At 43.4% G+C, this 23,979-nt stretch overlaps 1 protein-coding gene across 4 annotated transcripts in view; it reads left to right on the top strand.

Annotated features, from left to right (window-relative positions):
* Nucleotides 1–7,262: 7,262 nt before the first annotated feature.
* The window catches only part of LOC121437914 (U4/U6 small nuclear ribonucleoprotein Prp3), a 28,591-nt gene continuing 11,874 nt past the window's right edge, over nucleotides 7,263–23,979 (top strand). For 3 of the 4 annotated variants that reach the window (XM_041638036.1, XM_041638035.1, XM_041638038.1), the window contains exons 1-9: nucleotides 7,263–7,379; nucleotides 9,790–9,963; nucleotides 12,392–12,522; nucleotides 14,971–15,117; nucleotides 16,316–16,399; nucleotides 16,553–16,773; nucleotides 18,365–18,671; nucleotides 19,222–19,388; nucleotides 21,915–21,994. In XM_041638036.1, coding sequence (XP_041493970.1) covers nucleotides 9,819–9,963; nucleotides 12,392–12,522; nucleotides 14,971–15,117; nucleotides 16,316–16,399; nucleotides 16,553–16,773; nucleotides 18,365–18,671; nucleotides 19,222–19,388; nucleotides 21,915–21,994 — 1,282 coding nt within the window. In that variant the 5' untranslated portion in view covers nucleotides 7,263–7,379; nucleotides 9,790–9,818. Of the gene's footprint in view, nucleotides 7,380–9,789; nucleotides 9,964–12,391; nucleotides 12,523–14,246; nucleotides 14,343–14,970; nucleotides 15,118–16,315; nucleotides 16,400–16,552; nucleotides 16,774–18,364; nucleotides 18,672–19,221; nucleotides 19,389–21,914; nucleotides 21,995–23,979 lie in introns of those variants that run through there. The other variant, XM_041638037.1, reaches the window with a different exon arrangement.

The raw sequence follows: 23,979 nt of genomic DNA, 5'->3' as shown, positions 1-23,979 counted from the left end.
GTAATGGGTACAGTTTCTGTTTATAAAGATTTGTTTTAAAAAATGTATATTAGGGCCGGGCGGTGGTGGCGCACGCCTTTAATCCCAGCACTTGGGAGGCAGAGTCAGGTGGATCTCTGTGAGTTCGAGACCAGCCTGGTCTACAAGAGCTAGTTCCAGGACAGGCTCCAAAACCACAGGGAAACCCTGTCTCGAAAAACCAAAAAAAGAAAAAAAAAAAAAATGTATATTAGGGTTGGAAAGATGACTCAGCAGTTTAGAGTTTGCTGCGTTTTTCAAAGAGGACCTTGTTTTGGTTCCAACACCTGGGTGCTTCTCACTGCACCTTCAGTTCCAGGGGCTCTCTCGCCACGTTCTGGCCATGTGGATGTAGTACACATACTTGGAACCTTTTTTTTTTTTTTTTGGTCTTTCAAGGCAGGGGTTTCTCTGTGTGTAAAAGACTTTATACACAGGGAATATAAATAAAATTTTAGTGACTGTGGGGCTGGAGAGCTGGCTTGGCTCTTTAAGAGTACTGGCTGCTCTTTCAGAGGCCCTGGCTTCAGTGCCTGACACCTGCCTAATGGCTCACAACTGTAACGCCAGTTCCAAGGGAGTTTCTTTTTCTTTTAAATTTCATTTTACATTCCAACCACAGTTATCCCTCCCATCTCTCCTCCCACCCACCATAGGGCTCCCATGGGGAGTCAACAAAGTCTGGGGAGTTTCTTTTCTGACCCCCACAGTACATAGATAGATACATAAGCCAAATACTCTTCAGATTAAGTAAGTGAATGTACTTAATATTACTGAGTGGTACACTTGGTTAAATTGTGGTTTTGGTTTGGTTGTTTTTTGACTTTTTGACACAGAATTTTACTGTGTAGACCAGAGTGACCTCAGACTCACAGATCCATCTGCCTCTGCCTCCTCAGTGCTGGGATTGATGATGTGCATCACCACACCCAGCTACATTTGTATGCTTTTAGAATTTTAAAGCCCCTTTTCAGCATCTAGAGGAGGCAAGGAAAAGTTCCAGCTATAAAAAATATACTGCAGGCCGGGCGGTGGTGGCGCACGCCTTTAATCCCAGCACTTGGGAGGCAGAGGCAGGCGGATCTCTGTGAGTTCGAGACCAGCCTGGTCTACAAGAGCTAGTTCCAGGACAGGCTCCAAAACCACAGAGAAACCCTGTCTCAAAAAACCAAAAAAAAAAAAAAAAAAAAAAAAAAAAAAAAATATATATATATATACTGCATTTCCTACCCAATTTTTAAGAGCCCAAAGCAAGTCTCACTGGGAATGCAGAAGAGACTACCTAGTAAGCTACCCTTCACCTTTGAGTAGAGAAGTATGTAGATATTCTCACTAAATTCTAGAATACAGAACTACTAAACTAGTGCGAAGGAATCCCAAGAACAAACCTAAGAAGGCTAACTCCTGATTCTGTCCTTGAGCTTTCCTGAAGTGTGAGTGTGTGTGCGCGTGTGCGTGCGCGCGCGCAGGCGCGTGTGTGCGCGCACACTAGTGGGTGACAGTAAAGTAATGCACAGTAAGGAAAGAGTAGACGTGCTCAGTGAGAGGTGCAGCGGCAGGACCGGAGTGTGCGGTGCATGTAGGGCCGAACTGGAAGGTCAAGTCCAGCAAACTGTTACTGGGCTTGTGGATAATTCTAATTCCTGCTTGAGCTAAACCTTTGTCCTGTGTGCACTGGGCCTCTGGTTGGAGGGTCCCACTGTCAGCACCTTCCCACAGCAAGCCTTCTGTTCCTTCTCTGCTGCTGTCTCCTGACTGGAGCACCTTCAGTGGTCTGGGAGTTGACCCCAGCCTCTGGAAGAAGGCAAAGAAGAGGCGGGAAGTCTAGCTGCCTCTCCCCCGGGACACTGCCTTCTCGGCATGGACTTAAGGGATAGAATTCAGGACTAGTGTGTAGACATTGCTCCCTTGTGGTGAAAGTCATTGTTTCAGACTTCTAGCCTTCACTTTATTTTTGAGTTAGGGTTTTAGGGTAACCCAAGCTGGCCCCAGACTTGCAGTCTACCTGCCTTTTCCTCTCCAGCTGATGCTACAGGTTTGTCCCTTCTCTAGTGGCTGATGCTGCTGAGCCCTTTCATGAGTTTATTCCTCCCTTGAAGCGTTCAAATCCTTAGCCACCTCTAAAAGTAATTTTTGGCCTCCGAGTTGGAGTTTCTTTCATTCTCTTGACAAGGTCTCTCATCAGATGCCTGGCATGCGGATGTTGCCACCCACTCTGTGGGCTGCCTTTTTATTCTGTTGATCATTTCCTTTGATGTTTGTATATTTGTTGTGACATGGCCTCCACTGGCTTGGAACTTGCCATCCTCCTGTCCCAGCCTCCCAAGGACAGGGATTACTGGCATCTGCTACCATGCCCAGGCAAATGCACAGTTTTCCATATCCATGAAGTACAGTTTGCTTCGTTGCCTTTGATGTCATAGCCAAGAATTCATTGCCAAGTCCAGTGTAATGAAGATTAACTCTGCTGTCTTCTAAGAGTTTTATAAATTTCTGCTCTTAATTTTAGTGTAGTTTTTAAAATGTAGGTCCTTGAGCCATTCAAATGAATGAGAATTTAACTACGTTAGTGGGGTGTTGGGTTTCAATATCCCTTGTAGCCCAGACTGACCTCAATCCCAATATGTAATTGAGATTGGTTTTACATACCTAATCTTCCTGCATCTAATTCCATGTTTGCAAACAAAAACTTAAAAAAAAAAATTGAGACAGGGCCTCACTGTACAGCCTTGGCTGTCCCTGGAACATACTTTGTAGAACATACTGGCCTGGAACCTGGAAATCTGCCTGCTTCTGTAAGTGCTGAGACTGAAGGCATATATCACCACCGCCTGCCCCAAAATTAACTTAAAAATGACATTTATTTATTTACTCTGTGTGATCATGGTACAGCATACAGTCGGAAGGACAGAGTTCAGGACTTGGTTCTCTCCTTCCACCTTATGGGTCCTGAGGATCAAATGCAGGTTGCCAGAATTGGTGGTGATCCTACCAACCCCAACATGAACTAAAATTACAAGTTATCTTCTTGGTGGTAAACTCATCAGAAAATGCAGTGATTTCCTAGAAAGATGGGAATTAGAATTTTCTAGTAGCATGAGGTGTTTTTGGAGTTCCTACCCCCTCCGCGATATAAAAGTTTATTAGGGGCCGGAGAGTTGGTTCAGCAATTAGAGCATGAGCTGCTCTTCCAGAGAACCCAGGTTCAATTCCCAGAACCCATATAACAGCCCACACCTATCTGTAAGTCCAGTTCCAGGGGACCCTATACACTCATGCAGTCAAAACACCAATGCATATAAATAAAATTTAAAGGAAAGTTTGTTGACTTACTTTAAAGAGGGAGGTTCTTGCTGTATTGTTCAGGCTGGCCTAGACTCCTGGGCTCAAGTAATATGCCGACCTCAGTCTCCTGTGTAGTAGATCCCAGCCCTTAGTACAGGCACGGGGCACCGTGCCCAGCTAAAAGCTAGGTGCAATCATTTGAAAAATACAAACTTAAACACACTTTCCCTGCCAGGGTAACATGACAGAACAGAAGGAAACCTGTCGTTTGAGTGACATGGTGGGGGGAGCAGGATCACACCGCACAGCTCACACAGCCTGCCATCTACAGCTCCTAGTTCCAGCACATCACAAAACACAGGCTGTTGATAGAGCAACTTCATTCGGGAACGCTGATCGGCACGGGTTAGCTGTATAGACTACTCCCTACCCGGCCCAACCCAAAGTAGCCGCTTACTATGTGGGTGAGGTCCTTCTCACTTCGGCCTCAGCTCAGCATCTGTGCCCGTTGTTCACTGCACGTGAGTAAAGTTGGAGACCACCGAGCGCAAGTTCTCAAGTGTGAGGCTGCTGCCTGCAGTGTGCAGTTTTCAGACAATACACCTGTTCTTGGCTAGCTTCCAATCTTAGTTTTCACAAGAATCAGACAAAAAAAAAGTCCTTGGGAGGTTCCGGTGACCTAGCTAAACGCATCCAGAAGGTCGGGATTGTCGGGAAATATGGGACCCACTATGGTGCCTCCCTCCAGAAAATGGTGAAGAAAATTGAAATCAGCCAGCACTCCAACTACACGTGCTCCTTCTGTGGCAAGACCAAAATGAAGAGACAACTGTCGGCATCTGGCGCTGTGGTTCCTGCATGAAAACAGTGGCTGGCGGGGCCTGGACCTCAACACTCTGCCGTCACAGTGAAGCCTGCCATCAGAAGACTGAAGGAACTGAAAGCCCAGCAGAAGTGCTACCATTTGAGACCCAAGCCTATTCAACAGCCAACTAAATAAATGGGTTAATTTAAGTTAAAAAAAAAAAGTACTTGGGGCTGGGCAATGGTGGCGCACGCCTTTAATCCCAGCACTCGGGAGGCAGAGGCAGGCGGATCTCTGTGAGTTCGAGACCAGCCTGCTCTACAGAGCTAGTTCCAGGATAGGCTCCAAAGCAACAGAGAAACCCTGTCTCGAAAAACCAAAAAAAGAAAAAAAAAAGTGCTTGGTAACAGTGCTGGAAATTTCTCAAGAATAAAGTGGATTTTCCGGCCAAAATGTGTTCTGATTAATGTATTCCAATTTTTCAGTTATTTGTAAATTTCTTGCAGTGTTTTGAAACAAGGTCTCACTGTGTGGTCTTCACCTCACAGAGATCTGACTGCCTCTGCCACTCAGGGCCTGGGATTAAAAGCCTGAGCCAACACGCCCTGCCTTCTTTCAATGCTTTTTAACAAACTGGGTTCAATTTTCTATGGGGAATGTTTTTAGTAGAACTGATTTTATCTTCTGTATTTAATCAGGTGAGTTTAAAATAAATATTTGTCTCTCAGTTACGGGCTGTGATGCCTCCATATAATTTTTATGAATCGTTTCCTCCGTTAGGAAACGACAAAAGGAGTCAGGCGCCGTGACACACACAGATAGTCCCAACTACTCAAACTGAAGAACGAGGACCACTTACACCCAGGAACTCACCAGTCTGGAGAAAACAGCCCTTAAATGGAGAAGGGGGAAACAGGAATCCCTTCTTCAATAGGGTACCAGGCGGGTTAAATAATGTATTAACACACATTAGCCTGGGGCCTGGTATAAGGAACAGGTGTGGATGAGTCGAACGGAGTACAGAATAAGCTCATACACGGTCAGATTGTTGATATCATTGTAGTGTGGGCATCACACCCAGGGTCTGAGCCAAGCTAGACAAGTGTAATGACCACTGAGCTGCACCCCAAGTTCTGGTTTGCTGACTTAAATGTTTCCTTTAAAATCTGTGTATGGGGGCCTGGAGAGATGGCTCAGCGGTTAAGAGCATTGCCTGCTCTTCCAAAGGTCCTGAGTTCAATTCCCAGCAACCACATGGTGGCTCACAACCATCTGTAAAGAGGTCTGGTGCCCTCTTCTGGCCTGCAGGCATACACACAGACAGAACATTGTATAATAATAAATAAATATTAAAAAAGAAAGAAAAATAAAATCTGTGTATGTGTGCATGTGGCGGTGTGAAGACAACTCCTAGGAGTCTGTTTTCTCCTGCCTCCTGGGATCCTGGAATGAAAGTCAGGCCATTATCAGATACCGCTGCTCACAGAGCTGGCCCTCAGCTGATATTTTTAAAATTTTATTTTTATTTATGTGCGTGCTTGAACATATGTGCATGTGTGTATGCAAAAAAAAAACCCACCTCTTTCTGTCCCTCTCTGCCCTCATCTGATTTTTGACAAGGCTACCAAAGCTATTCCAAGGGGGAAAGGACAGCCTGAGAGCTGGGTTTGGTGGTTCAGGCCTGTAATCTCAGTTTTTAAGAAATGAAGATGGCCCAGGTGGTGGTGGTATACACTTTTAGTTCCAGCACTTAGGAGGCAAAGGCAAATAGATCTGAGTTTGAGGCCAGCCTGATCTACATAGTGTGTTCCAGGACAGTCAGGGCGACACAGAGAAACCCTGTTTCAAAGAAAGAAACAAACAAACAACGAGAAAAGAAATGGAGGTAAGAACATAAGGAGTTCAAGGTCATCCTCCACTGGAGGTGGAGTTTGGAGTCAGCCTGGGTGACAGGAGACCATCTCAAAACAAGACAAATAATAGTATTTGGAAAACTGGGTATTCATAGGAATAAAACTGAACTTGAAGCTGGGCATGGTGGCACGTGCTGTAGACCAGAAGTAATTCACCTGACTGCATTTTTTATCTGATATCCACTCCTCCCATCTTTCCCAGAGGAACTTCCATTCTTTAAAAAAATTGTTTTCATATTGCATTTTTGGGGGTGTAGTGGGGGACATGCCATGGTAGACAAGTTTTTATTAAGTACTTAATTGTGCGAGTGTTATGTATTTAAGATATATCAGTGAACTACGGAGTCAGAGGGTAGGTACTAAGCTGAAGTAAACTTGTATGAATATGATAGATGATGCTACACGTACAGTAAGAAAAGGGAACTAGCAATCAAGAGTGTCAGAAAGGTTTCCCTGGGGCCAATATGAACAGAAACGCCCAGGAGAGTAGTGTGCAAATCTTGTAGAATTCTGAGTAAAGAGTAACGCCAGGGCTGGAGAGATGGCTCAGAGGTTAAGAGCATTGCCTGCTCTTCCAAAGGTCCTGAGTTCAATTCCCAGCAACCATGTGGTGGTTCACAACCATCTGTAATGCGGTCTGGTGCCCTCTTCTGGCCTTCAGGCATAATGCAGAAAGAATATTGTATACATAATAAATAAATAAGTAAATATTAAAAAAAAAAAAAAGAGTAACGCCAGGCGGAAAGCGCCATGCCAGGAAATGGTGCAGATTCTGAGTAAGCAATGGGAACACTAAGTGTGATCCCACAGGTTGGAAAGTGAGACAGGTCTTGTCAGTGTTTCACTGGAGAATGGAAAGCCAGGGGATAGCTCTGCTCTGAGTGTGTATTCTTTTCTGTTGCGTGGTCTCTGGCACCGCTGTTAGATTAGGAAGAAAAAGTTAAGGAGGGATGGCTAATGTTAGTGATTATAACATTTTTTTTAATAAGAAAGGCCATTTTGAGCACGAACTCCCCGCCTTTAGTTCTAGCAGTAATCTTAGCGCACTAACCCTTGACGCGAGGGACACCGCTGCCAACCCGTTTCTGCTCCAGGCAAGAATGACTGGGCTAATGTGGGACTCGCTCCGCGGGCAGTCAGCCGCTTAACCTCTAGGACCCCGCTGCGCGTGCGCCTCGCCGCCAGCCCCAGGCTACCGCGGCTGCGCGGCCGCGGCCCCGCCTTCTCTGGTCACGTGCTGTGGGGACCGCAGCGTGGCGGCGGCTGTGGCGGTAGCGACGGCGGGCCGTAGGGCGACCGGGAGGTTTCCGGTTCCGGTGTAACGTTCGGGCTCCGTCTCAGGGGCTGAAGTTTGTGAGGTGAGTAGTGGCCCCGCGCCCCGAGAGGGTAGCCTTCGGTCCGAGCGGCCGGGCAGGGCTGAGTCCGGCGGGAGGACCGGGCGGGAGTCCTCGGCGGGAAGCGGGGAAGAGGAGCGCCCGGTTCTTTGGGGGAACGAGTCAGAATGGGCTTGCTGGAGGAACAGGGCGGGGGCGGGAAGGAGCAGGGTGGGCAGACCTGCTCCGAGGTGAGGAGTTAGGTGGGACTCGTGGGGCGGGCGCCGGCTGGAAAGACTGAAGATGGGGGTACCGGGGACCAGGGTCTTGCAGCGAAGAAGAGCTAGGGATTCCTTGGAAGCTGGCATTTTCTGCTCCTGCTCATTCATAAGAGAAATTCCGCCTTCATCTGCTCCCTCCGGTCCCCACACCGATGCTGCCGCCTCCTCGCTGTTAGGGGTGAACATTTGGTTAGTGGCAACTCTGGTAGCTGAAAGTTTGTTACCCGTTGACTGTCTCGTTTGCACATTTAGGAAGAATCGGGTCGAATTTGAAGACATCCGTTTGTTGGTATCGTGCTTGGGCTCACATCCAATCTGCTAATGTGCTTTTCCTAGTACTTTGGATTTTGAAATTGCTTGCACGTTCTAGCCTATTACAGGATTGTAGTGGGTTGTGAGCCCCAGTAACATGAGGGTCCTTGACTATCTTGGTCACTGCTCTGTGTGTCTGAACATGCAGTAAGTGTTCTGCTTGATAGTTATTGAATGGAGTGCGGTGTCAAATGTTCCCATTTTCTAAGATGAGTAAACTGAGGCTCTGGCGAATGAACTTATTTGCCCAACGGCTTAGTGTATTTACAGTCTGTTCAGTGAGCTCTTGGCTTCACTCTTGTTAGTGCTTGTGTTTGCTTTCTTTTTGATAGACTGTAAGTATACTGCTATCTCATGATGGCACAAAACCGCTCCCCAGGGTTAGTTCATACAACTTGTCACTGAGGCACAGCCTTCCAGCTTCATTCAGACATGTCAGAGTTACTACTGCTTGGTGGCAGATCCTATGAGAAGGGAATCTGTCAAGACTGTAGGAGCTAATTAGATTGCATCTTTCTGCTTTTTTGGTTTTTCGAGACAAGGTTTCTCTGTAGCTTTGAAGCCTGTCCTGGAACTCTCTCTTGTAGATCAGACTAGCCCTGAACTCACAGAGATCCACCTGCCTCTGCCTCCCCAGTGCTGGGATTAAAGGCGTGTGCCACCACTGCCCAGGGTGCATCTTTGTGTTTTAAGACAAGGTCCATGTAGCCAAGGGTGACTTTGAGCTCTGTAGTCAAGGCTAGACCTGAACTCCTGATTTTCCTGCCTTTACAGGCTTGTATGATCTAGATGTCTTAAAACATTTTGAGCCGTTTGTTGTGGCACACACCAGTAGGATTTGCTGAAGGAGGTGGAGGCAGGAGGATTACGAGTTCGAGGCCAGCCTGGGGTCCACATTAAAAAACATTTTTTTTGGAAGAGTAATTCCCAAATTATACCATGATACATGGCAGTGCTTGGGGAGGTCATCTGGGAAGTTGGGATCAGAGCAGTTCATTGATTGCTATCCAGCTATTTGGGACAAAGTCAGAAGTGAGGTTTTCACTATGCTTGTGAGGATGCTTGAGATTTAAGATGTACATATGTAAGCATGAGTACTGTTGAAGTTTTATAAAACTTGCTTTACATAATAGAAGTTTGTTGTGGAGAGTTTGGAGCTAATAACAGAAGTGAGAAGGAGAGAATTGAAAACATGAATAGCCTTTTTCTAAGCTTAGGTTTATTTGCGTAAGTCAGCTGACAAGTCCTATAGAGTGTGTGTTGGATTACTGGTGTATAGCATGTTCACCGCTGTGAATAGTTAACTACAGAGAAATGTAACTGTGCTCTTAAGGATTGCATTATGAGACTTTACCACAGGAGGACTGACTGCCATAAATCCTCATTTTAGGTCAGAGCTGGGTTAGAGAGCGCCTTCAGAAGTAGAAGGGATAGTAAAGTTGTCTTCTTGATTGACTCTTTAATGTTCTGTCTGTCCATCCTTTGCATGACAGGGTCAGAAGTTAGCACTCATTCCTCAGACAGGTTATTCCCAGTTTGTTTATTTTTCAGATAGCATTGATGACTGATACTGAATTAGAATTAAAACATCTAGTGATTGGGGCATGGTGGTGTACTCCCAGAACCCCTGACTGGGCAAGAGGAGGTAGGAGGATTGCCAATGTTAAGTTCTGCTTGAGCTACACAGTGAGCTCCTGTCTCAAAAACCAAACCAGCTAGTGGGACACTTCCTTCCTTTGAGGCGAGTATTCCCGCTCATATGAAGTGGAGGTACATGCCTAGGAGTGGGGAGGAGGAAGGGGAGCACTCTTCCTAGTCTACTGTTATCCTGACTTCTCTGACTCTTGCTTGGTTTGTTTTAGGTATAGTATCTCATCTCCTTTCCCCCAAAATGGCGCTGTCTAAGCGGGAGCTAGATGAGCTGAAACCATGGATAGAGAAGACGGTGAAGAGAGTGCTGGGCTTCTCGGAGCCCACGGTGGTCACCGCTGCACTGAACTGTGTGGGGAAGGGCATGGACAAGAAGAAGGCAGCAGGTATGTACCATTCTGATTCTTCTGACTCCAGGCGTAACTTCGTCCCAAACATTGATTTGAACTTCCCCAGACTGTCTCTATTAGCAACAAATCAAAGAAAAGGTCAGAATAGTGAGCCTTTCTCCATCCTACCCCCTTTATTTTAGTTTGTTTTGGGAAACAAGGTCTTTTGTGAAACTTGTCTGGTCTGGAACTTGCTATATAGACCAGGCTGGCCTTGAACTCAGAGAGATCCACCTGCCTTGCCTCTTGAGTGCTGGGATTAAAAAGGTGTATACTATTCTCTTCCCCCCACCCACTTTTTTTTTTTTTTAAAAAGACAAGGTCTCATGGAGCCCAGCCTGGCTTCTAACTCATTATGTTGTAGCTGAGGATGTCCTGAGACTTATGGTACTCAGTCCTCTACATCAGCAGTTCTCAACCTGCGGGTTTTGACCCTGCAAGAGTCACATATCAAATATCACAAATTACAGTTGTGAAGTAGCAATGAAATAATTTTATGGTGCGGCCACTACAACATGAGGGACGTGTATTAAAGGGTTGCAGCATTAGGAGGGTTGAGAAGCACTGCTCTATATCCTGAGTTCTGGGATTATGCATGCACTGTACCTGACTTATGCAGCACTGGAGATGGAAGAAACCAGATCTAGGCAAGCACTCCACCACCTCAGCCACCCCTCTCTCCTTATTTTCCCTTCTTTTACAATGGGAAGAGCTTAAACAACCAATCTTTCTCTCTCTCTTTATTATTTATGGAACATTATGAATCACAGTCTTTGGCCACCATACCAAGTCACCTAGGTCAAGTCTGCTTAGGAAATACTCTGCAGTCAAAGAGCCTGATCTGATTGACACCTCAGAGTGTGGAAGTCTAGTAAGAGACAGGAAAAGGTACAGGGTGGTGGGTTCGGTGGTAGTCTTCCATGATTTGTTGTGTAGGAAGTTTAAGATGATAATTGTCTTAAACCGTTTATTGGGTGCTGAGAGTTGGACCCAAGCCCTGTGTCTGCCAAGCAAAGTACTCCTTCACAGAGCTACATTCCCAACCCTCATCTGAAACTTTGATGCTCAATTTAAGCAGATTTCTCTGGCTATACTTTCTGCTTCAAAAAAATTAGAACCTTTATCTCATATAAAAGGGTCATTAAGTATAGCAGAAATTGGGAATTCTGAAAAGAAAGTTGTTTGCTTAAGTTACTATGAAGACAAGATTTCACTATTTAGCCCTTAGTCTTCTGAGTACTGGGATTACAATGTTCTCATGCCTGAAGCTATTCTTATTTCTTATTTTATTTTTTATGTGTTTACATTTGTTTACATTTTTGTATATACCCCAGAAGTATGAAGGTAGCTAGAAAGAGTCAGATCTCCTAAAACTGGAGTTTAAACAGACAGTTGTGAGCCTTTATTTGGGTGCTGGGAATCAAACCTAGGTCCTCTGGAAAAGCAGCCAGTGCTCTTAACTGATAAGCCACCTGTTGAGCCCCTGTTGTTTATGGTTTTAAGTGTGTGTGTGTGTGTGTGTGTGCGCGCACGCGTGCACATGTGCATAAATTGTGTGTGTGGGTATGGGTATGTGAGGGAAGATGCCCTCAGAGGGGTTAGGTCATAGGCAGTTATCAGCAGCTCATTGTGAATTCTGGGTACCAAACTTGGGTCCTCTACAAGAGCAGTATGTGCTCTTAGCCATTTTTCTAGTTTCCTACAAAGAAGTTTTTTTTGTTGTTGTTTGTTTGTTTGTTTTCTGATTTTTCGAGACAGGGTTTCTCCGTAGCTTTTGGTTCCTGTCCTGGAACTAGCTCTTGTAGACCAGGCTGGCATCGAACTCACAGAGATCCGCCTGTCTCTGCCTCCTGAGTGCTGGGATTAAAGGCGTGCGCTACCACCGCCCAGCTCAAAGAAGTTTTTTTTTTTTTAAATATTTATTTATTTATTATGTATACATATTCTGTCTGTATGCCTGAAGGCCAGAAGAGGGCGCCAGACCTCTTTACAGATGGTTGTGAGCCACCATGTGGTTGCCTGGAATTGAACTCAGGACCTTTGGAAGAGCAGGCAATGCCCTTAACCACTGAGCCATCTCTCCAGCCCTCAAAGAAGTTTTTAAAATGTTTTTTTTTCCTGAGCTGGAGAGATGGCTTGGCAGTTAAAAGCGCTGGCTGCTCTTGTGTCAGACCCAGGTTCAGTTCCCAGCACCCACATGTCAGCTAACACTGTCTAACTCCAGTTCCTAGGGAGTCGGTGCCGTCTTCTGGCCTCCTTGGGGATGCAGCATGTAGTGACACGTGCAGTCAAAATATAAAATTACCTTAAAGAAATAAAAACTGAAAGCATTCTTTCTCCTCTACTTGTCTGCTGTTTATTACATGTTTGGTATTGGGCTGTATACTTTTACCTTTTCAAACTATGGCCTCGTTTTTCCTGTCAGATCACCTGAAACCTTTTCTTGATGATTCTACTCTCCGATTTGTGGATAAGCTGTTTGAGGCTGTGGAGGAAGGCCGAAGCTCCAGACATTCCAAGTCTAGCAGCGACAGAAGCAGAAAACGAGAGTTAAAGGTAGGTTGCAGTCACTATCTAATAAGCCCAGGAGTGTTTGGAATAAGAAACGTGCTCAGCTTACCTGTTTACACTTTAACATCTACTATTAGAATGCCTATTGTTGGGGCTAGGGTTATAGCTCAGGAATAGAGTGCTTGCCTGGCATGCATGAGGCCCTGGGCTCAGTCCTGTATTGCAACAAAAAAAGAGTAAACACAACAACAACAAAATAAAGCCCCCAGAGTTCAAGAGGGATCATCAGACAGTAAAGTAGAGGGGTAGGGTTTGTATTATCACCATCTTTCGATTATGAGCAAAGTTCATTTAAAATAGTCCCAAGAAGTAATTGATAGCTTTGTCCTTTTTTATACATCGTTTTATTTTCACCGTTACCTCTTTACTACGTCCTATAAATTGATTGCTCCAAGAATCTTGGACTCCTTAAAATGTAGAGAGTTGCTTCATCATGTCTCCATTGCTCCCTGACTGTAAACCTCATTCTTGCTCAATAAAGAGATTTCTGTTTAATGTGCTTGTAGATAAAAGGCCTGAAACCAACTACCATATAGCCCACATTTGTGTGTACCCTATTGAGGGTCACTGGCTCCATGAGTAGGATGTGTAAGAGTTAGAAATACTCCTCCCTTTTCTACGTAGTGCTTATACTGTGGTTGCTTTGTAGTTATGGCCCTTTTACATATGAGCACTGTCAAGTAGCTGATCTCTTATCTCAGTTCCCTAATGAAGCCAATTTCTGTCTGATTTCCCTTTGCCTCTCTTGGGTTTTTGTCTTACTGTATAGCTAGATTAGCCTGTCCCTGGAGCTGTGATGCTCCGAGTGCTAGGGTTACAGGGGTGTATCACCATGATCCACTTGTCTTTATATTTAATGTTTTCTTTTGTTTATGGATTTTTTTAAAGATTCATTTAAAAATTTTTATGTATGTGTATGCACACAGGTGCCCATAAATGTCAGAAGAGGGTGTCAAATCCCTTGGGGCTTGAGTTACAGGTGGTTGTGAGCCACTATGTAGGTGCTAGGAACCAAACTAGTCCCTGGAAGAACAAACTCACTTTTAACCTCTGAATCATCTCTCCAGCCCTTGTTTTGGATTTTTGAGACAAGATCTTGCCCCCAAGGCTAGACCGACCTCAAACTCAGAGATTCTGGCCCAGCCTCCCAAGTGCCAAGATTCTAAGCACATGCCATGATAGTCACGTGAAGGTGCATTTGGTGCCTTGGATATCAGTTCTTGCTCTGAGACACAAAAAGATGAGCAGTGTCTGCCTGCGGTCTGGGCCATGTTACAGGACCAAGAAATATAGAAATTCCTTTCCTTTTTGTTTTTATAGCATTATAGGATAATCAGAGAAATCAAACATAGTCTCTCCTTAAATCAGTCTGCAATGTAGAAGTGAGGAGTTGCAATAAATCAGCTACAGATTATGAAATCTGAGTAGCAGTTTTGTATAAATGATTATAGAATTTCAGACTCTGGTTAAACTTAAGAGGGATGTACACATGCTGTACAGATCACAGTGGAGATTATGTTATGATAGTACATGCTACTGTAAGTGCCAAGCTCACACTCTGAATGAATTGACTACATTGGGTGGGAGAGTAGAAATGGTTTCTTGAGGGAGATATCTAGATAGCATGGAATATGGGTCCCATTTTTGGTCCATTCAAGTCCCCACTCCACACAATATATTATGGGAGAGTCCTTTTTCTTGAACTGTAGGAGTTCCAGGAAGCGCTCGCCCCTGGCTGAGGATATGTCCTTGCAAAACACGAGCCCTCCTAGTGAAGAGGGGATGTCACCCAAAGCCTACCACCGGTGTGTACATTTGCTTTTTCCCATTGTCCCTGCCAGTTGGCCACTCTTGGTCCTATTAAATTCATTTTGCAAATTAGTCGACATATTTGAGTTCCCATTGTATGATAAGAAGAAAATGTTATTGGGGAATACTAAAAAGAACAAGCCTCTTTTCTGGAAGAACTTAGATTTTAATTGGGAGAAAGTACTACCTAACACGGCAAACAGTGTCAGCAATCTAATGTTATCTAATATGAACCAAGCTGTAAGTGCTCAAGAGAATGAGAGAACAGTTGACAGAGTGGGATGAGATGGTGAGGAAAGCTTCCTGAGGAGGTGAGTTTGAGACAGGACTTGCGGGAAAGAGTGTGGAGGAGGAGAACAATGTAGGCAGTAGCATTGGTGAAGATCTTGAGATGGGAACATTTATGAGAATGTGGGGATGAAATTTGCTTGAATGGGGTAGAAGAATAATGAAGCTGGGTGAAATGGTCCACTTGGTGGAGAGTCTAGAAGACCCTTCCAAAGTAGTTTGAAAGATTGTGTCATTCCCCTGGGAAAAGCACAGGATGCTGGTAGGGTCGGGATGGTTCTTCCATTTTTCCCCTGGGGAGGGATACAATTCTTCTTTCATCTTTGGTTCCTTTAGGAGGTGTTTGGCGATGACTCTGAGATCTCAAAAGAATCATCAGGGGTAAAGAAGCGGCGAATACCCCGTTTTGAGGAAGTAGAAGAGGAGCCAGAGGTGATCCCTGGGCCTCCATCAGAAAGCCCTGGCATGCTGACAAAGCTCCAGGTTAGTTAAAAGAAGCAAAGCAATTTTGTGAGCTGAAACAAAAGGCACTCAGGTCCCTATTTACTGCGGTCTTGATTTGACTTGGTATTAACCATTGGGGAAAGTTTCATTTTTTGCTTTATGTTTTAGCAGTCCTTAGTTTAATCAGAAATAGTCCAGCTAAGGATTATTGAAATTGTATTTATTAAGTACCTAGTATGTTATGTCATTGTTTGACCAATTGTCTATTTGATCATCATTGGGAAAATTAAATGAAATGATAGCAGTAGGCTTGACTATATCCTTAGAGCTTCTTTCTGAGCTTCATTAGGACATGCTAGAGGGCTTATAGAAACACCTCTAAAGAGGCCGGCATTATTGCCCAGGGTTACCTACAGTAGAAATTCAGGGGTTGATAGCATGATTATATTTTGGGACAAGGTCTTACTATTTATCCCTGACTGGCCTGTGATTCACTATGTATAGAACAGACTGGCCTCAGACTCAGAGATAGATATACCTACCTCTGCCTCCCAGATGCTAAGATAAAGGTCTGTGCCATCATGCCTGGTTGGCAAAGCATAATTTTAAAAAAATAACACATAGTTATTTTATTTTATGTCTCTGTGCTTAAGTATGTATATGTGCACCATGTGGATGCAGGAACCTGTGGAAATTAGAAGTGTCACACCCCTAGAACTAGTGAGAGATGGTTGTGAACCACTGTGTGGGTACTGGGAACTGAACACAGGTCTTCTGTAAAGAGCAGCTGGTGCTTTAGCTCTTAACCATCTTGCCAACCCTGCCCCTCTTTAGTGTAATAATTTGGTAAGAAGTGTGCATGCACTACTTTCCTCCTTTTAGATTCTTGGGAGGTTAAGATGTTCATGCCTTATCCACGTGGTACAAGCAGGAAGTGGCACAGCTCTAAACTCATTGTCGGAGTCGCAGTCACCATAATGTATACTATCTAATACACCAGTCCTACCGTGGGGGAAAGAAGATTGAAAAATTCTAGTGCTTGATCGCAAAGGCTTACTAAAGTTTCTAGTCTATGATGCAGGTTTTGTGTGTGTGTGTGTGTGTGTGTGTGTGTCTGTGTGCACATACACATTTGTGTAGAGACATGAACTTTTAGGTTTCTAGAACTGAATGCTTTTCATTTGGGAGCATTTATGGAAGAAACCAATCTTTTCCAATTTTTCCCTCTGGAGAACAGATCAAACAGATGATGGAGGCAGCAACACGGCAAATTGAGGAACGGAAAAAACAACTGAGCTTCATTAGCCCCCCTACACCTCAGGTATTGTGTCCACATTACTCTGGAATTTGTTGTCATTCATTCACATGAAGTCCAGACAGTCCACAGTCACCTACTATAACTACTATGGTATGTATGTATCTGTATGCCTATCTATCTCAAACCCTTGGCTTTCTTTTAATCTCTATCTTATAGCCAAAGACACCTTCTTCTTCCCAACCAGAGCGACTTCCGATTGGCAACACTATTCAGCCCTCCCAGGCCGCTACGTTTATGAATGATGCCATCGAGAAGGCAAGGAAAGCAGCTGAGCTGCAAGCACGAATCCAAGCACAGCTGGCTTTGAAACCAGGGCTGATTGGCAATGCCAACATGGTGGGCCTGGCTAATCTCCATGCCATGGGCATAGCTCCACCGTGAGTATCTTTCACAGACTCGCTTATCACTTGTGAAGTTTTAGGAGTAGGAAATTAAAGGTAATTTACTTGAACCTTACTGATTTTTTTTCTCCCCCAAAGAGCATTTAATAATTTCTTACCATTTCATACTTTTAATGTGTTCTAAATACCAATTACATTTGTTTTGTTTTTGGCTTTATTGTAGAGTTTGTTGTGTGTTTATAATTGGTAGAACAAAAATAATATTTTTAGCTATTATTGGAGGTAAGAATAGAGTCAGGTTTCTGGACCTATTACTCAAGAGCTTTAGCCATTGAACAGTAGTGAATGAGATCAGATGTTAGACTTGGTGAGATGTGGTGGCACATACCTGCAATTCTGTTCCTCAGGGGGTAGAGGCCAGAAGAGTGAGGTAAATAGGAATCTAGCCTAGTCTAACATAAAAAGCTCTAGGCCAGCCAGTACTGCATAGCAAGACCCTGTCTCGTTTGTTACTGGTTTGGCATCCTAAGACTGCTTCAAGAATTTAGGAGCAGATAGATGTAAAGAGGTGTATCCCTGTAGTAGAACATTTGGCTAGTATGCAGGAGGCCCTGGGTTCTCAATCCACAGTACCACCACCACTACTACCACACAAAAAAGTAGGGGGCTGGGGCTGGAGAGATGACTCAGTGATCAAAAGCACTGGCTGCTCTTCCAGAGGACCCAGGTACAATTCCCAGCATCTACCTGGCAGCTCACTATTGTCTGTAATTCCAACCCCAGTGGATTTGATCCCCTCACACAGACATACATGCAGGCAAAACACCAATGTGTATTAAATAAATATCAGGAGTGGAGCGGGCAGATGGTGACTTAGTAGTTAAGAGTTCTTGCTGCTATTCAAGGGGACCAGGGTTTGGTTCCCAGCACCCACAGGTTGGCTAACGGCCATCTGTAAGTCCAGTTCCAGAGGATCTAAAAATAATTTTAAAAAGAATTTAGGAATAAAATAAGATTAGATAACAAATTCTTCTCAGCATGGTTTTTAGAATTGATTTCATTTGATTATGCCCTGTATTTAGATACTCAGATAAATTTTTTGTGGCCTTTTTCCTTCAGTGCCTGGGTTGGAGCCCAGGGACTTGTGCTGGGCAAGTGCTCTAATAGTGAAATCAGCTCTAGCCTGGTTTGTGTTTTAACTAAAAAACTGAACTAATTTACTTTGTTTTTGTTGTATTGTTTTGTTTTGAGATCTACTTATTTTACGTGTGTGTTTTGCCTGCATGTGTATCTGTGTAGTACATGGGTACCTGGTACATTGAGGGGTCAGAAGAGAGCATTAGATTCCCTAGAACTCAAGTTACAGATGGTTGTGAGCCCCAAGAGGATGCTGGAAAAAAACCTCAGGCCCACTGCTAGAGCAGCAAGTGCTCTGAACCGTTGAGCCATCTCTTCAGTCCCCTCCTTTGGTGTTTTTAAATCAGATTTTATTGAGCACTAATGGGACTGCCTTCCCTAAAAGTACTTTACACGGTTGACTTTGTTAGGCTGTTTCCTTTGTTTCCGGTGGATTTTGCTTGCTTTAATGTTATAACCCATAGGATTTATTTCTTTGTGAACTTTTCAGGAAAGTAGAGTTAAAAGATCAGACTAAACCCACACCGCTGATCCTAGACGAGCAAGGTCGCACTGTAGATGCCACAGGCAAGGAGATCGAGCTGACACATCGGATGCCCACCCTAAAGGCAAATATTCGAGCTGTGAAAAGGGAACAATTCAAGCAGCAGCTGAAAGAAAAGCCATCAGAGGACATGGAATCTAATACCTTTTTTGACCCCCGAGTTTCAATTGCCCCTTCCCAGCGCCAAAGACGCACTTTTAAATTCCATGACAAGGGCAAATTTGAAAAGATTGCTCAACGATTACGGACAAAGGTAATTCAGAAGTTAAGATGCTGTTAGCTTCCATATTTTTGGGAATTAGGTACATAGTTTAAAGCAATAAGTGTATGGTTTAAGTCTGTATTCCTAGAACATTTGATGTTTAGCATATTTCTCTTCCTGACTACTTTCTGCCTGTGTAGAAATTTTCCCCATAGACTGTCAGTTAAGGAAGACAATTCAGAACCATTGTCTTGACCTCTTTTGATGAATGATAGCTTGGCATTAAAATTTACTACAGAAAATCCATGTAATTAGGAAAGTTGAATTGACCGTATAGACAGCGAAATAGACCTTTTTGTCTTCTCAGAGTGAGATTTCCATAGAATTCCACTAATGCATATGGAGTGAAGGGAGACAGGGAGAGTGAACATGTAAATAAATGAGTAAAGAAATAAAACAGAATTCCTTTCTTACCTTTCAGAAGTTGTGAATTCCTTGCATTAGGTATAAAGATTTTAACTAGGGGTGTTTTAAAATTTGTGACTCTATCACCTTCTATTGTTTCAACTCACTTTCCTGTTTTGTTTTTTCTTGCTTTTAGGCTCAGTTGGAGAAGCTGCAAGCAGAGATTTCACAGGCTGCTAGAAAAACAGGCATTCACACTTCTACTAGGCTTGCCCTTATTGCTCCTAAGAAGGAGCTAAAGGAAGGCGATATCCCTGAAATTGAGTGGTGGGACTCCTACATCATACCCAATGGCTTTGACCTGTGAGTTTGTTAGTTCATACTGGAAAGATGGTGCATATGCATCAGATAACACTTTAAGTCCAAAGGAAATAGATAACTGCACAGACATGTATTCACAAACTTTCTTGTTATTTTTAGCATTTATGGTTAGTGTACCAGAATCAGACAAATAATAGAAGAGTGAGTCTGTAGATCATCTGTCTACTTATTTATTTTTCCAGGGCTGGGAGATGAACCCTGGACCTGTTTTCTTTTGACTTCTTTTAAGAGTTTTACATTTTTTTCTTACTGTGTATTCTATATATTTTACATGTTTGTAAGATTCATAGTGGTTGAACATATGGCTAGTATGTAGAAGGCACTTGGGTTTGTTCCCCAGAACTTCAAAAAAGGAAAAAGAAGGGGGAGAAAAAGATCATGGACTTTTTTCTTTTAAATTTGTGTGCAGGTGTGCACATTCCACTGCACATGTGTAGAGGTCAGAAGACAATTTTTGGAGTTAGTTTTTCCTTCCACATTGTTGAGGAGATTCTCTCTTGTTACTTCCATTGTATCACACATAAGATTTTGCCAGCCCATTTTCTTCTACTTGCCTTCTCATAGGAGTGTTGGGATTTCAGGTGTGTACCACCGCAATCAACCAGTTTTTGTTGTTGTTTAAGATTTATCTTTATTCTATGTATATGAGTGTTTTGCCTGAATAGCTTGCAGGTGTATGTATATGCACCACATGTTTGCCTAGTAGAGGCCAGAAAAGTTTAAGGTGTCCTGGACCTGGAGTTACTGCTGTTTACAACTCATTGTGTGAGTGCTAGGAACTGAAGCCAGGTCCTCTGGAAACAGAAATGCTCTTAGCCTCTGAGCCTTCTCTTGTTAGTCCTCTCGTTTTATTTTATAGCTGATTTCTTTTCGTTCCTTTTTTTTTGTTTGTTTGGTTTTGTTTTTGTTTGTTTGTTTGGTTTGATTTTGGTTTTTCAGTGAGAATGTATAACAGCTCTGGATATCCTGGAACTCACTTTATAGACCATGCTGACCTTGAACTCACAGAGCTTCAGCTGCCTCTGCCTCTCAAGTGTGGGAATTAAAGAAGTGCACCACCATGCCTGGCTTTATTCCTTTTCTTTTTGCAGGTTCCCCATCCTCCACTTCGTGAAGGGATTTGGGATAGGGTCTCACTATGTAGCCACGGCTAGCCTTGAACCTGCCTCTGTCTCCTGGGTGCTAGGATTAAAGGTGTGTGCCACCACTGTTGACTTCTTTTTGAAGTATTAGTAATTGAAGCCAGAAACTTACGTAGTTTAAGTAAGTGCTCGATCACAGCTATATCCCTACCTCTAAGGCAAGAGTCCTAATTGAAGTAACGATAATAAAGCCTTATTAGCATAGACTGGGGAGCTTACTCCATTGGTAAAATACTACTTACTGTTCAGGCATCAGGACCAGAAATCGATAGTTAAAAAATCAGGTATGGAGACTCAGAAATTAAGAGCACTTGTTGCTCTCCCAGAGAATCTAGGTTCAGTTCCCAGCATCCACGATGGTTTACAACCTCCTGTAATTTCAGCTCTAGAATATTCAACTTTCTCTTCTGACTTTTGTAGGTACCAGCACATATAGTGGTACACATACATAAATGCATGAAGAACACAAAACACATTAAGTAAAAACTAAAAGCCAGGCAGTGTGGTGGCACACCCCTTTGATCCCAGCTCTTGGGAGGCAGAGGCAGGCGGATCTCTGTGAGTTCAAGGCCAGCCTGATCTACAGAGCGAGTTCCAGGCCAGCTAGCATGAGAGTGCACACTCGTGTGCTAGGCGTGGTATAATAGTGCTTGCATGTAATCCCAGCACTTGGGAGGATAGGGATAGGAGGATCCTTGTCTAATCAGATAAGGAATGTCTAGGTTCAGTGAGAATGGAATTGCCTCAAAAAAAAAAAAAAAGTCTTAGAACAACTGAAGAAGGTCCTCAGTGTCAGCCACTCGTGTACACACACACACAACATAAACATGAACATGTACATATACAAACATTTTTTTGTCAGCCTGCTTTTTAGTGACTCATTGTTACTAATAAGAAAATATACTTGGGACTGGAGAGATGGCTCTTTAGTTTAATAGCAGTGTCTGCTCTTCCAGAGAACCCAGATTCAGTTCCCAGCACCTGCATGGTAGCTCACACTTGTTTATAACTCTAGTTCTAGGGATCTGTGTGAGGAGTCTGGCGCACATACACAGACATACATGCAGGCAAAATACCAATGCACATGAAATAAAAATAAATCAGAAAAGGCAAATATTCTGCCTATCAGGGATATTAGGGTTGATACTGAGATTAGGAACGGCTAGTATGGAGAACATGTCCAACTTTTTTGAGACCCCTTTTTCTCGGTTTGAAAATAATGTGTAACCTAAGAACCTGGTATAGGTAGTGTGTAATAAATACAGTAGAACACAGAGAACAGATATTTTTTTCATTGTGTCTCTAGGCTACTCTTGATATCATCTCTACCCACATATCTTGTTTTCTCTTCTTCCTCCAATTTTAGTACAGAACAAAATCCCAAGAGAGAAGATTATTTTGGAATCACAAATCTTGTTGAACATCCAGCCCAGCTTAACCCTCCAGGTAATGTATATATTATCCAATAGATTGTGATTACCCAATATTTTGGACTATGATTTAGTACAACATCAGCCAGAGTACACAGAGTCAATGAGTTCTCTGCTGTGCTTTCCAACCTAAACATGTGATTATTGTGCACTTGAAGACTGAATTGCATTGGTGACGCTCAGAGCATCGCAGTTAAATTTAATTAAGCTGAATAGTACAGTCAGCTAGTGACTCCTGGGCAACAGTGAGATCGTCAGTTACCAAGTCAGTGCCATCTGCAGTTGGCCTCGCTGATGGATATCACAAGTTGGACTTCTGTCGTTATGCAATTCCATAGCCACTCAAAACTGTCCATCTGTTGTCATTTTGTTTTTATTATTTTTTATTATTTTGGTGTTTTGTTAGTTTATTTGTTTTAAAGAAACGCCTCTAAAAAATAAAAATAAATAAAGAAAGAAAGAAAGAAAGAAAGAAAGGCAGGCCTTGCTGGCCTGGAGCTCACTATGTAGACCATGCTGGCCTGGTAATTGTAGAGATTCTCTTGCCTCTGCCTCCGGAGTGCTGGGATTAAAGGTGTGCACCACCAGGCCGACACTCTTCCCTTGCTGTGTATTTTGGTTGTTTTCATAGGCAGCTTCCTTTAGCATGGTTAGCAAACTGCCATTCCATTACTTACATTTTTGTTAATAAACGTAAGCCTCGGGAGGCAAAGGCAGATCTATGAGTTTGAGGCCAGCCTGGTCTACAGAGCTAGTTCCATGATAGTTAGGGCTGTTTGTTATACAAAGAAACTCTGTCTCGAAAAGCCAAAAAAAAAAATAAAAAGGAAAGAAAAGAAAAAGAAAACAAGAAAAGTAGTAAGCCTATTTGTCTGTTCCTGTGCCTGGGCGGAGTGGTGAAGAGTCTGCTGGAGACCCAAAGGTCTCTTGGCTGGGAAACTGAAACTGGAAGATGCACGCTAATTCACTCACTTGCCCACGTCATCTGGGATTTCTTTGGACAGTTTTCCTAGCAATGACCACCACGTGTGTGTACACATAGACACACAAGTGCCACAGCTCTCATGTGGAAGTCAGTGCACAACTTGTGAGTTACATGTTCCTGGTTCCCGTTTGTGATCTTTGGCTTTATTCAGTCTTTTTGTCTGTTTTTTGCATTTTTGTTTTGTTTTGGTAGTAAATGTTCATTAGTTGAGTCAAAAGGGATAGGCGGTTTATCTGGGTGTGTTAGTATATGCCTGTAAACCTACCACTGTGGAGACTTAATGACTCCATGCAAGCAAGGGATACATATGAAGATCCTATCTCAAAAGGGCGAAATTTTTTTTTTTCATTTACTTGAGTAACGTGTAGTTTGAGACAGAGACAAAAGAGGTTGTAGTTGTGGCTGTTTTCCATAGTTGAATGTGTTCATTAAGTCACTTAGAGCATTGAGAATTTTCTCATAGAACAACTAGTAAACCTCCTTTAAAAGTTATGTGCCTGACAGCTCTTTGGACTGGAGAGGGAGGGGGAGAGGAGTTTGGGGGGAGGGAAATGGGAGGTTGGGAGGAGGCGGATACTTTTTTTTTTCCTTTTCTCAATTAAAAAAAAAAAAAGTTATGTGCCATGCCAGGCAATGGTGGCGCACGCCTTTAATCCCAGCACTGGGGTGACAGAGGCAGACAGATCTCTGAGTTCAAGACCAGCCTGGTCTACAAGAGCTAGTTCCAGGACAGGCTCTAAAACTACAGTGAACCCTGTCATAAAAAAACAAAAACAAAAAAAAGTTCTGTGCCTATCAAGGCCTGGCACTGGTGGTGTTTTACTAGCTGGGGCTAATGGCACATACTCTTCTAATCCTAACTCAGGAGGCTGATGTGATTCATTTGAATCACTTCAAAGTTTGAGGCCAGCCTGGGGTGCATAGAAAATCCCTGTCTCAAACAAGTGAAAAAAATCAAAAGAGAGTTCTGTAGATCCTAAAGGATTTTAATACTTTCTGTCAGGATGAATTTAGAT

This window comes from Microtus oregoni, unplaced genomic scaffold (assembly GCF_018167655.1).
Source record: "Microtus oregoni isolate MIOR12 unplaced genomic scaffold, Mior012 000054F_ref0000373, whole genome shotgun sequence".
In the NCBI taxonomy this organism is placed as follows: Eukaryota; Metazoa; Chordata; class Mammalia; order Rodentia; family Cricetidae; genus Microtus; species Microtus oregoni.
The sequence above is the reverse complement of the archived record's forward strand: the minus strand, read 5'-3'. Positions and strand labels throughout refer to the sequence as shown.